Source organism: Zonotrichia albicollis, chromosome 30 (assembly GCF_047830755.1).
Source record: "Zonotrichia albicollis isolate bZonAlb1 chromosome 30, bZonAlb1.hap1, whole genome shotgun sequence".
NCBI lineage: Eukaryota > Metazoa > Chordata > Aves > Passeriformes > Passerellidae > Zonotrichia > Zonotrichia albicollis.
In genome coordinates, this window is record NC_133848.1 from 4220897 (window position 1) to 4233654 (window position 12758).

The 12758-nt window shown below is 64.0% G+C and overlaps 4 protein-coding genes across 8 annotated transcripts; all 4 read left to right on the top strand.

Moving 5' to 3' along the window:
- Positions 1–361: 361 nt before the first annotated feature.
- Positions 362–3993, top strand: ACKR1 (atypical chemokine receptor 1 (Duffy blood group)). Its single transcript, XM_074529386.1, has 2 exons — positions 362–1064; positions 2963–3993. Exons 1-2 carry the CDS (start codon positions 1044–1046, stop codon positions 3884–3886), a joined length of 945 nt encoding a protein of 314 aa, XP_074385487.1. The 5' UTR covers positions 362–1043; the 3' UTR covers positions 3887–3993.
- A 2306-nt stretch (positions 3994–6299) lies between these two features.
- Positions 6300–7315, top strand: LOC141725539 (serum amyloid P-component-like). Its single transcript, XM_074529387.1, has 2 exons — positions 6300–6363; positions 6640–7315. The coding sequence occupies exons 1-2, from the start codon at positions 6300–6302 to the stop codon at positions 7257–7259; spliced, it is 684 nt and encodes a 227-aa protein (XP_074385488.1). The 3' UTR covers positions 7260–7315.
- Positions 7316–7645: 330 nt separating this feature from the next.
- LOC141725540 (mucosal pentraxin-like) lies at positions 7646–8752 on the top strand. The gene is made up of 2 exons (XM_074529388.1): positions 7646–7784; positions 8074–8752. The coding sequence occupies exons 1-2, from the start codon at positions 7688–7690 to the stop codon at positions 8667–8669; spliced, it is 693 nt and encodes a 230-aa protein (XP_074385489.1). The 5' UTR covers positions 7646–7687; the 3' UTR covers positions 8670–8752.
- A 1312-nt stretch (positions 8753–10064) lies between these two features.
- Positions 10065–12705, top strand: DUSP23 (dual specificity phosphatase 23). 5 transcript variants are annotated; one of them, XM_074529330.1, is made up of 4 exons: positions 10065–10220; positions 11138–11410; positions 12301–12500; positions 12594–12705. In XM_074529330.1, exons 2-4 carry the CDS (start codon positions 11141–11143, stop codon positions 12610–12612), a joined length of 489 nt encoding a protein of 162 aa, XP_074385431.1. In that variant the 5' UTR covers positions 10065–10220; positions 11138–11140; the 3' UTR covers positions 12613–12705. The 5 variants fall into 5 exon arrangements, with proteins under 5 accessions (XP_074385431.1, XP_074385429.1, XP_074385430.1 ...); XM_074529328.1 differs by having other exon boundaries at positions 10199–10296; XM_074529329.1 differs by having other exon boundaries at positions 10208–10296; positions 12319–12500.
- Positions 12706–12758: the final 53 nt, after the last annotated feature.

A 12758-nucleotide genomic window follows, 5' to 3' on the forward strand; every position in this document is an offset into this window, starting at 1 on the left:
ACAGTCACCCCCAAACTGTAACTTCCACCCCCAAATATCCTCCCAAATTACCACCAGAACCCCAATTCCCAACCTCTGGAGCTCCCTAAGCTTTTCACCCCTAAATCTGCTCCACAGTCACCCCCAAACTGTGATTTCCCAGCATTTCAACCCCAAATATCCTCCCAAATTACCACCAGAACCCCAATTCTCAACCCTTGAAGCCCCCCAAGCCTTTCACCCCAAAATCTGCTCCACAGTCACCCCCAAACTGTCACTTTTACCCCCAAATATCCTCCCAAATTATCACCAGAACCCCAATTCCCAACCCCAGGAGCTCCCTAAGCTTTTTACCCCTAAATCTGCTCCACAGTCACCCCCAAAATTGTGACTTCCCAGCACTTTCACCCCCAAAAATATCCTCCCAAATTATCACCAGAACCCCAATTCCCAACCCCTGGAGCTCCCCAAGCCTTTCACCCATAAATCTTCTCCCAAACTGTCACTTTTACCCCCAAATTTCCTCCCAAATTACCACCAGAACCCCAATTCCCAACCCCGGAGCCCCCCAGCCCTATGGGGACATTGCTATAACGATGTCCCTGAAGGCCACCAAGGCCACCAGCCCTGTCACCAAGCTGCTCCAATGGCACAGGATGACCCCGGGAGCCCTTCCTTCCTCTTGAGGAAATTCCAGACTCCAGGAAAAGAGGGGAGGGGGGTCCCCTCAAAACCCCAAACCCCGAACCCCTCCCTGGAGCTGGCACAGCCCCGGAGCGTTTGGAAAAACAAATAATCCCTAATTAATTTCACTCGTCCTGCCAAAACCCGATGGTTTCCTGCTCGAGAAATTTCCCGGCAGCGCCGTTCCCCCGTTTTCCGCCCGCTGCCAGGGCGGGAGAGGGGCAGGGCCGGCCCTTGGGGCTCCTCTTATCTCGTGCCCGCAGCCCTCGGCTCCGTTTGGAGCGGAGGAGTCACCCCCGGTGCCACCACCCCCGGTGCCACCACCCCCGGTGCCACCACCGCCGGTGCCACCACCCCCGGTGCCACCACCCCCAGACATCATGGGCAACTGCGTCCCCGTGGTGAGTGACATCCCCCCGCCCCAAATTCCTGTCCCTGGTGGTGCCACATCCCCCAGGAGAGGAGGGCTTGGGGGGGTCCTTGGTGTGAGGAGGAAAATGGGGGTCCCCCAGTGCTGAGGAGGGTGATGGGGGTCTCCTCCAGTGGGGTTTAGGGGTGTTAATGAGGGTTTAGGGGGTCCCTAAGAGGGGTCACAGGGAGTCCCCAGTTCTGAGCAGGATCATGGGGGTCCCCAGTTCTGAGCAGGATCATGGGGGTCCCCAGTGGGGTTTGGGGGATTTTTGGGGTTCAGGAGTCCCCTAGAACTCAGTAGAGCCCTGAGGGTCCCCCAGTTGTGGGCAGGATCATGGGGATCTCCTCCAGTGGGGTTTAGGGGATCCCTGGTGATGAGTGGGGTCACAGGAGTCCCAAATTCTGAGGAGAATTATGGGGGTCCCCAATTTTGAGCAGAAATCCCCAGTGCCCAGTGGGGTTTAGGGGATTTTTGGGGTTGGGGAGTCAGACCCCTGAGGATCCCCAGTTCTGAGCAGGATCATGGTAATTCCCAGTGGGATTTAGGGGGATTTTTGGGGATCCCTGGGGCTGAGTGGGGTCACAGGAGTCCCAAATTCTGAGGAGGATCATGGGGGGGTCCCCAGTTCTGAGCAGAAATCCCCAGTGCTCAATGGGGTTTAGGGGATTTTTGGGGTTTGGGAGTCCCCTAGAACTCAGTAGAGCCCTGAGGGTCCCCAATTCTGGACAGGATCACAGGAATCTCCTCCAGTGGGGTTTAGGGGTGTTAATGGGGGTTTAGGGGGTCCCTGTGGACCCTTGGAGGGGTCACAGGGATTCCCCAGTTCTGAGCAGGATCATGGGGGTCCCCAGTGGGGTTTGGGGGATTTTTGGGGTTTAGGAGTCCCCTAGAACTCAGTAGAGCCCTGAGGGTCCCCCAGTTGTGGGCAGGATCATGGGGATCTCCTCCAGTGGGGTTTAGGGGGTCCCTGGTGCTGAGTGGGGTCACAGGAGTCCCAAATTCTGTGCAGGATCATGGGGGTCCCCAATTTTGAGCAGGAATCCCCAGTGCCCATTGGGGTTTAGGGGATTTTTGGGGTTTGGGAGTCAGAGCCCTGAGGATTCCCAGTTCTGAGCAGGATCATGGGAATTCCCAGTGGGATTTAGGGGGATTTTAGGGGATCCCTGGTGCTGAGTGGGGTCACAGGGAGTCCCAAATTCTGAGCAGGATCATGGGGGGGTCCCCAATTCTGAGCAGAAATCCCCAGTGCTCAGTGGGGTTTGGGGGATTTTTGGGGTTTAGGAGTCCCCTAGAACTGAATAGAGCCCTGAGGGTCCCCAATTCTGGACAGGATCACAGGATTCTCCTCCAGTGGGGTTTAGGGGTGTTAATGAGGGTTTAGGGGGACCCTAAGAGGGGTCACAGGGAGTCCCCAGTTCTGAGCAGGATCATGGGGATCTCCTCCAGTGGGGTTTAGGGGGTCCCTGGTGCTGAGTGGGGTCACAGGAGTCCCAAATGCTGAAGAGGATTATGGGGAGTCCCCAGTTCTGAGCAGAAATCCTCAGTGCCCAGTGGGGTTTGGGGGATTTTTGGGGTTTGGGAGTCCCCAGCACTGAGCAGCGCCCTGAGGGTCCCCAATTCCGGGCAGGACCATGGGGGGCTCCGTGTCCCCACGGGCTCTGTGTGCACCCTCCGGGCTCTGCATCCTCCCCGTGTCCCTCCTGGCAGAAAGCGGCGCCATCCCGGCCCCACCCGCAGCCCGGCTGTCCCCGTGCGTGTCCCCGTGCGTGTCCCCGTGCGTGTCCCCGCGTGTCCCTCCCTGATAACCCGCCCTGCCCAGCCCTGCCCGCCATCCCCACGGTGGCACCAGGGCCATGTGCCACCCTCCCCATGCCCTGTCACCCACAGACCCCCGGCACCCTGGACACCGCGGGCTCCCTGGACCTGGAGGAAATCATGGGCGACTTCTCCTACGACGACAGCACTTTCAGCAACGACACCCTCCCGGATTACGACGCCGCGCCGTGTCACAACCACTTCTGTCCCCTCTTCCAGCGCGTTGCTCCCCCTTTCCTGGCCGCCACCAGCGTCGCGGCCGCGCTGGCCACCGGCGCCTTGCTGGTGGCCCTGGCCAAGCGTCCCCAAGCGTGGCGGTGGCCGCAGAGCCGGGCGCTGGTGGCGCAGCTGGCGCTGGGCACGGCGCTGTTCGCGGCGCTGCTGCCCGCGCTGGCGGCGGGCGTGGCGCGGGGTTGGCACCTTGGCACGGGGCTGTGCCGCCTCACGCACCTCCTGTGGCACTGGAGCGTCTTCGCCCAGGCGCTGCTGGTGGCCAGCGGCTCCTGCAGCACCGCCTGGGCTCGCTGGGACCCGCGGAGCCGCCGCTTGGCCGTGGCTCTGTGGGCATTGGCGCTGCTCTTGGCCGCTCCGGCCGCGCTGGTCAGCGGCGTGGCAGCGGGCACCGCGTGTGTCCGGCGCGCCGTGGGCATCCTGGCACCGCTCTACGTGCTGCACCTGGCGCTGTGCCTGTGCCTGCTGCTGCTGCTGCCCGCGGGGCTGCTGCTGGCCGCGCTGGCCGTGCCGCGCCTCAGGGGCAGCGGAGCCGGGCTCGCCTGGCTCTTCCTGGGGCTCTGGGCGCCCTACGGAGCGGGGCTGGCCGCGGAGTTCCTGCTGCAGGCCGGGCTGCTCCAGCCCACCTGCGGCTCCTTCCAGCACTTCGACACGGCGCTGGGGCTGAGCGAGGCGCTGGGCGTGCTGCACTGCGGCCTCGGGCCCCTGGCGCTGCTGCTCGCCCGCAGCTGCCGCCGCGATGTGGGGGCTGCCGGGGGCTGCTGAGAGCCCGGGGATCATCGGGAGATCCGGGGGTACGGAGCTCTGGGAATACGGAGCTCCAGGGGCTGCTGAGAGCCGGGGGATCATCGGGAGATCCGGGGGTACGGAGCTCCAGGGGCTGCTGAGAGCCGGGGGATCGTCGGGAGATCCGGGGGTACGGAGCTCTGGGAACACGGAGCTCCAGGGGCTGCTGAGAGCCGGGGGATCATCGGGAGATCCGGGGGTACGGAGCTCTGGGAATACGGAGCTCCAGGGATAATAGGGAGCCGGGGGATAATAGGGAGCTCCGGGGGTATGGAGCTCCGGGAATGCCGAGATCTGGGGAATGCCGAGTTTCGGGACTGCCGAGCTCCGACGGCTGCTGAGATCCGGGGACTTCTGAGCTCCCGGGACTGCCGAGCTCCGGGAATGCCGAGCTCCGGGAGCTGCTGAGCTCGGGGGGATACGGAGCTCCGGGATTGCTGAGCTCCCGGGAATCCTGAGGTCCGGGAATGCCGAGCTCCAGGGAATGCAGAGCTCCGGGAATGCCCAGATCCGGGAATGCCAAACTCCGGGACTGCTGAGCTCTGGGGAATCCTGAGCTCCCAGGAATGACGAGCTCCAGGGGCTGCCGAGCTCCGGGATTGCCAAACTCCGGGAATGCTGAGCTCCGGGAATGCAGAGCTCCCGGGAATGCTGAGCTCGGGGGGATACGGAGCTCCGGGAATGCTGAGCTCGGGAAGATACGGAGCTCCGGGAATGCTGAGCTCCAGGAATGCCCTGATCCGGGATTGCCAAACTCGGGGAATCTTGAGCTCCGGGATTGCCGAGCTCCAGGAATGCCCCGATCTGGGACTGCCGAGATCCCGGGAATCCCGAGCTCCGGGATTGCCGAGCTCCGGGAATCCCGAGCTCCCGGGACTGCTGAGCTCCGGGATTGCCAAACTCCGGGATTGCCGAGCTCCGGGAATGCTGAGCTCCGGGGGCTTCTGAGCTCCGGCACTGCCAAGATCCAGGGGCTGCCCCACGGAACCAAACGGACCCACGGCACCGGATTGGACCCCCAGCACTGAGCCCCGGTCCCCCGGCGCCAGACTCGGACCCCTGGCACAAGCCTTGGCACTCTGGATCCTGGGCACCAACCTTGGCTACCCAGCACTGACCCCTGGCCAGCTGGCACAAGCCTTGGCACCCTGGCATCAGCCTCTGGCCCCACAGTGCCCCCACAGCGTCTGTCCCACACCCAGCACCCCCCACTCTGTGCCCTCTGTCCTTTGGGGTCTCTTTGGGGCCGGACCCCCCCATTGCCCAGCACAGAAAGCCTCGGGGTGCCTCAGGCTGCCCAGGGGGGTCACCCCAAACTCCAGAGTGGGGGATTTTGGAAGTGATGGGATTTTTTCCATCTCTCGTGACAAGCCAAGAGGATGCAGCGGGAATTAAACACAACTGCCTGAGGCACTGCTCCAGCCCAGTTAATGCACTGGATGGGACTGGGAGGCGATGGGAGGACGGGAAATGGGGGGGTGTGGGCTCCTCGTGCCTCCAAATTGGCAGCAGAAGCTCCTGAGGAAGCTTTGGAGCCTGCCAGGGACGAGTGGGGGCATTTATACCCAAAACCCACGAGGGCCAGCGCGTGCAGTCACGGGGGTGACACGGGCACAGCAGAGGGGACAACGGGGCTGCTCTGCCCCAGCCAAGCCCTGCAGGAGCTGGGGGCTCATCCCTGCTAAACTGGGGCGCTGATCAGCGGGGAATGAGCCCACATCGTCCCCAAAATTGGGGATCCATCAAACCCCTGCAAGGACTCGACACCCCCAGCCCGGCACCATCATTTGGGGCAGGCAAAACCTTCCCCCTTCCCATCTGCCCGTCCCCTTGGGTCACCACGGTCACCGCAGGACACTCGGCCACCAGGGCTCCATCTCAGTCCCCTGGGGCAGGACAGACGGAGCAGAATCCAGGATGTGGCCCCGAGCTGTGGCTCAGGGCAGGGGGGACAGGGGAACCTTTCCTTGTACCCCTCAGATGATCCCAAATCGAACCACATCCCTCCAATGGGGGTTTGCCACAGCAGGCACACCTGGGGAAGGAGTGCTGGGGTCATCACACAGGTGGGCAGATGGCTGGGGTGTCCTTGTCACCCAGGGTTGGGGACACAAACCCACCCCCAGCCCCGTGCAGGCGGATGACCCCAGATCTTGTGGCACGGCCGCGTGATGCCATGAAATCACCCATGCCAGGCATGAAATCACCCATGCCAGGCATGAAATCACCCATGCCAGGCATGAAATCGCCCACCCTGGGCATGAAATCGCCCCTCCCGGGCACGCCAGGCTGCTGAGGCTGGGATTGGGGACATCCCCCCGGCAGTCCCCTCCCCTCCTCGGCCACATAAACCCGACAGCAGCACCGAGCCCACCCGGCTCCAGCACCGACCATGGGCCTCCTGCAGCTCTGGCTGCCCGTCCTGGCTGTGCTCACAGGGATGGTGGCCCAGGAAGGTAGGGGGGACACTGGGGTGGGGGACAGGAGCTGGATGGTGGCCCAGGAAGGTGGGGGAACACTGAGGTTGGGGACAGGAGCCAGCACAAGGCAGGGCAGGTCCAGGGGGATGTGGCAGCAGGTCTCGGATCGCTCTCGGATCGCTCTCAGATCGCTCTCGGATCGCTCTCGGATCGCTCTCGGCCAGCAGGGCTGGAGGATGCTGGAGCAGGGGACAGCCAGAGAGGGCTGTGGGACACGCCAGCCTCCCAGCATGTCACCTCTGTTGTCCCCAGACCTGTACCGAAAGGTGTTCGTGTTCCGGAAGGATCCCAGCGACGCCTACGTGGTGCTGCAGGCGCAGCTGGAGCAGCCCCTGCGCAACTTCACCGTGTGCCTGCGCTCCTACACCGACCTCAGCCGGCCCCACAGCCTCTTCTCCTACGCCACCAAAGGCCAGGACAACGAGATCCTGCTCTTCAAGCCCAAACCCGAGGAGTACCGCTTCTACGTGGGGGGAAAGTTTGTCACCTTCCGCGTCCCCGAGGGCCGCAGGGAGTGGGAGCACGTCTGCGCCAGCTGGGAATCCTCCACGGGCATCGCCGAGTTCTGGCTCAACGGGAAGCCCTGGCCGAGGAAGGGGCTGCAGAGGGGCTACACGGTGGGGTCCACGGCTGCCATCCTGCTGGGACAGGAGCAGGACAGTTTTGGGGGTGGTTTTGACCTTTACAACTCCTTCTCAGGGGAGCTGACCGACGTTTACCTGTGGGACGCGGGGCTGTCGCCGGATAAGATGCGCGCGGCCTTCCTGTCCCTGCGCCTGCCGCCCGCGCTGCTGGCCTGGAACAGCCTCAGCTACGAGGTCAAGGGAGACGTGGTGGTGAAACCGCGGCTCCGGGAGGTGCTGGGGGCCTGAGGGGTGTGGGTGGCCTCGGTCCCTGCTGTCCCCTCCTCACCCTTTGTCACTCACACGCGTCTCCCCAGCAGCCAGCACCCCGTCACCTCTACAATCCAGCACGAGGAAGGTTGCCCAGCTGGGGACGGGGTCACCCTGAGTGCCACCAACACCCAGGGCACCCGTTCCCCATCCCACACCCCACAAGCTGCCCCATGGCCGTCCCTGCATGGGCAGGACACGGATCCAGCGGTTCCAGCGCTGCCCAGCCCCACGTGGAGTCAGGAATGGGAAGGCCCCTCCCTTGGGGACAGGGGGATTGTCCCCAAAGCCAGTCCCCGCCACGCTCACACGCCATTTCCCAACAGTCCTGGGGCTTGGGGACAAAGGTCAGTGTCACCACCAGTCACTGTCACTCCTTGGAGCGGCTCTGAGGTCCCCCCTTTCCCATGGTGGTGACAGTGGCCGGGTTCAGCGGTGCCATGGAGCCGCTGTGGCTCTGCCTCCTCATCCTCACCGCGCTCTTCGGTCCCACGGCCCCACAAGGTAGTGGTGGGGGGCATGGGGACATGCAGGGGAGGTTGTGGAGGCAGTGGGGCACCCTGAGTGCTCCCAAGGGTGCAGGGTGGGGGCAAAGGGGGCATGGGGGAACCCACAGGGGCACCCCGAGCTCTGCAAGGGAGGAACGTGCAGGGCACAGGGGGGCACGATGGCACCCTGAGGACAGAAATGGGGGTGGCAGGGACTCGACACTCGACACCCTGTGCCACAGCTGGTGGTGGTGGCACCCACCCCGGGCGCTGGATGTCACCTCTGTCGATGTCACCTCCCGCAGACCTGGGCAGCTCGGTGTTCGTGTTCCCCCAAGAGTCCCAAAGCGCCCACGTGCAGGTGACAGCAACGCTGGAGAAACCCCTGAACAACCTCACCGTGTGCCTCAAATCCTACACCGACCTCAGCCGGCCCTACAGCCTCTTCTCCTACGCCACCAAAGGCCAGGACAACGAGATCCTGCTCTTCAAGCCCAAACCTGGCCAGTACGACTTCAACGTGGGCAACGAGTTCTTGTCCTTCAGGGTGCCTGAAAACCTCGGGGAGGTCGAGCACGTCTGCGTCAGCTGGGAATCCTCCACGGGCATCGTGAGCTTCTGGCTCAACGGGAAGCCCTGGCCCAGGAAGGGGCTGCAGAAGGGATACACGGTGGGAGTGCCAGCATCCATCGTGCTGGGGCAGGACCAGGACAGCTTTGGGGGTGGTTTTGATGCCAAGCAGTCCTTTGTGGGGGAGATTTCATCCGTGTACATGTGGGACGTGGGGGTCTCCACCACGGAGGTGGTGTCGGCCATGTACAACACACCTGGCCAAACCCCCCTTTTTGGCTGGAACAATTTCCCCTACAAGATCGTGGGAGAGGTGTACCTGAAGCCCTGAGGTTGTGGGGGGCTGTCCCCAATCCCTGCTGTGTAACCCCCCTCCCCAAAAGCCACCCAACATTGCATAAATGGAGAAATGTGTTTTTAGGGTTCTGGTGGTTTTTAGGGGTGGGGGAGTGGGTTGAGGCCCCCCAAGGCAAAGCTCTGGGGGTGCAGTTCTGGAGCCCTTGGGGGGTTCAGCCCCGTATCCCTGGGGGGTTCAGTCCCATATACTGGTGGGGCACAGCCCCATATCCTGAGGGATTCAGTCCCAGAGCTCTGGGGGTGCAGTTCTGGAGCTCTTGGAGGGATTCAGCCCCATGTCCTGAGGGATTCAGTCCCAGAGCTCTGGGGGTGCAGTTCTGGAGCTCTTGGAGGGATGAGTCCCATGTCCCCGGGGATTTCAGCGCCATGTCCTGGTGGGGCACAGTCCCACACTCTGGGGGATTCAGTCCCAGAGCTCTGGGGGTGCAGCTCTGGAGCTCTTGGGGGCATTCAGCCCCATGTCCCTGGGGGATTCAGACCCAGAGCTCTGGGGGTGCAGTTCTGGAGCCCTCAGGGGGTTCAGTCCTGGAGCTCCAAGGGTCCAGCTCTGTATCCCGGGGATTCAGCCCTACAGCCCCATGTCCCACACATATCTGGAGGATCCAGCCTTGAGTCCTGAGGTGCTCAGTCCTGGAGCTCCTGAGAGTCAGTCCCAGAGCTCCGGGGTGGCAATCCCGTGTCCTGGGGGGCTCAGCCCCTTGTCCTGGGGGATTCAGCCCCCCATTCCTGCATCCCCTCCACCCCTGCAGACCCCTGTCCCGGCGGGTTCCAGCTCGCTGTCCCGGAGGTTCAGCCCCGTGTCCCACAGCCCCGTGTCCCGGCGCGGCCCCGCAGCTGCGGGTCTCCCCATTGTCACCCCGACACCCACCCGACCTCCCCCGCGTCCCCATTGTCCCCTGTGTCACCGCCGCGCCACCTCCGTCGCTCGCTGCGGCTTCTTCCCGGCCCAGCTCCGCCTCAGCTCCGGCCCCAGTCCCCTCAGCTCTGGCCCAGCTCCGCCTCAGTTCATACCCAGCTCCGGCCCCGGTCCCCTCAGCTCGGGCCCCGCTCCGCCTCAGCTCGGACCCAACTCCGGTCCCGCTCCCCCTCAGCTCGGACCCAGCTCCGGGCCCGGTCCCCTCAGCTCGGACCCAGCTCCGGGCCCGCTCCGCCTCAGCTCGGACCCAGCTCCGGGCCCGGTCCCCTCAGCTCGGACCCAGCTCCGGCCCCGCTCCCCCTCAGCTCAGACCCAGCTCCTCTCAGCTCCGGCCCCCCTCCCCTCAGCTCCAGCTCCGCTCCCCTCAGCTCGGATCCAGCTCCGGCCTCGCTCCCCCTCAGTTCGGACCCAGCTCCGGCCCCAGACCCCCTCGGCTCCGGCCCCGCTCCCCTCAGCTCCGGCCCAGTTCCGCCTCAACTCCGCCTCAACTCCGCCACATCCCGGGCCTGGCTCCGCCTCAGCCCCGGCCCAAACCCGGCCCCGCTCCGCCTCAGCTCCGCCTCAGCCCGGGCCCGGCCCGTTCTCGCTCCGCCCCGCGCGGCCTCCCCGGTATGGCGGGGCCGGGGGGACACCGGGGCGGCGGGAACGGAGCGAGACCCGCGGAGGGGCCCCGAAGCTGCGGCCTGTGGGGACGGGGGGAACCCCGAGCTGGGCCCGGGGCGCTGAACGGGGGTCCCGGGGGGCTGATGGGGTAGGGGGGGTCTGAATTGGAGCACCCGGTTAAACTCTGCTGAGGAGGATGGGTGTGAGGGTCCTGACATGGGGGGTGTCGATTGAGGGGTCTGAATTTGGGATTTGGGGTGCAGGGGAGTTCGGGGTACCCTGGTCATGTTCTCCAGAGTGGGGTTTGGGGGGTCCAGACGTCCTGACATGAGGGGTGTCAATTGAGGGGCCTGAATTTGGGGCTTATTTGAGAGTTCTGGCCAGGGGGTACAGGAGAGTTTGGGGTACCCTGGTCATGTTCTCCAGGGTGTGGTTTTGGGGTCCCAGGGGTTCTTGACATGGGAGGCCTCAATTGAGGGGTCTGGGGGCTTCATTTGGTGGCCCCAGGAGTCCTCACAAGGGGGTCCAGGAGACTTTGGGGTACCCTGGCCACATTCTCCAGGGTGTGGTTTTAGGGGTTTTGATATAGGGGGTCTGAACTGGGGAATCTGGGGGTCTTGACCTGGGGGTCCTGGGTATCTGGCCAGGTTCTCCAGGGGTTTGGTTTTGGGGAACTGGGGGTCCTGATGGGCTGGGTCTGAGCTGGGGGTCTGGGGACTTTATTTAGGGTTCCCAAGGGTCTTGGCCAGGGGGTTTTGGGGGGTGGTATTGGGGCTTCTGGAGGCGTGGAGGGAGGATGGTGTTGAGGGGTCTTGGGGGCCTGAGCTGGGGGTCCCATATCCGAAATGGGGGTTCCAGGGGTCCTGACCTGGGGGCTCTGAGGGTCCCCAGAGCAGCAGTGTCCCCTGTCCCCCCCCCCACAGGCCATGGGTGCATTGGAGCCCCCCAATTTCTCGTGGGTGGTCGAGGGGCGGCTGGCGGGGCTGGCGATGCCGCGGGAACCGGGGCATTACCGGTACCTGCGGGAGCGCGGCGTGCGACACCTGGTGTCCCTGACGGAGCGGGCCCCGCCGCACCACGGCTGCTGTCCCCAAATCCAGCTGCACCGGCTCCGCATCGCCGACTTCACCCCGCCGAGCCCCGAGCAGATCCAGAGCTTCCTGCAGATCGTGGAGGAGGCCAATGGCCGCGGGGAGGTATGGCCGGGGACACCCGGGGGAGGGGACAGCGAGGGGACAGCTGGGGGAAGACACTGGTGGGGCAGCTGGGGGAGAGTGGAGGGGACAATTGGGGTGGTGACACTAGTGGGGAAGACACCAGGAGAGACACCAGGGGAGGGGACACTAGGGAAGACATCTGGGGGGACACCTTGAGGAGGTGGCACGTCAGTGTGGGGAACACCTTGAGGGCTGGAGGGGGGACCTCAGCAGGGTGACACCTCAGGGAGGAGGGACAACTTGAGGAGGGATGTTTGGAAAGATGGCACCTTGGTGGTGGGGGACACTTTGGAAGGGGTGACACCTTGGGGGATGGACGCCACTTGAGGAATGACACCTTGGGAGGTGACACCTTCAGAGAGTGACACCTTGGGAGGGTGACACCTTGGGGGATGGACACTCCTTCAGGAATGACACCTTGGGAGGGTGACACCTTGGGAGGTGACACCACTTGAGGAATGACACCTTGGGAGGTGACACCTTCAGAGAGTGACACCTTGGGAGGGTGACACCTTGGGGGATGGACACTCCTTCAGGAATGACACCTTGGGAGGGTGACACCTTGGGAGGGTGACACCTTGGGAGGTGACACCACTTGAGGAATGACACCTTGGGAGATGGTCACTCCTTCAGGAATGACACTTTGGGAGGGTGACACCTGGAGGGGAACACACACCTGTGGTAGGGCTGTGACACCTGGTGGCTGTGATGTCTCAGGGAGTTGTCACTTCAAGAAGGGACACCTAAGAAGATGAGGGGAGGGGGTGACAGAAGGTGACACCAGGCAGAAACCCCATGTGGGCAGCGCCAAAATGGGCATCACCTGCCACTCAGAGGGGCACGTGGGCATCCAGCAGTGCCACCCACAGCTGTGTCCCTGTGCCCAGGCCGTGGCAGTGCACTGCATGCTGGGCCATGGCAGGACTGGCACGCTGCTGGCCTGTTACCTGTGCAAGGAGCAGCACCTGGCAGGGGGTGATGCCATCCGTGAGATCCGGCGCCTCCGGCCTGGCTCCATCGAGACCTCAGAGCAGGAACAGGCCGTGCTCCGCTTCTGCCAGTGCCTGGGGTAGGTGCCACCCTCCTGGGGGGTTCCCTCCTCCAGCTGTGGCTCCCAAATGTCCCCAGTCCTCGCTCACTGGTGGCTTTTTCCCCTCCACAGCGCTGGCAAGGAGAGCTGAGCTCATGGATGGCATCCGTGGGATTGGGCGCCCTGAGGTGCCAGGCGTGCCCAGCCCTGTCTGTCACCTCCTGCATTAAAGGACTGGCCTGTGGCTTCTCTCCAGGTGTGGTTTTGGGGTACACGCTGGGGGGATGCTCTGCTGGG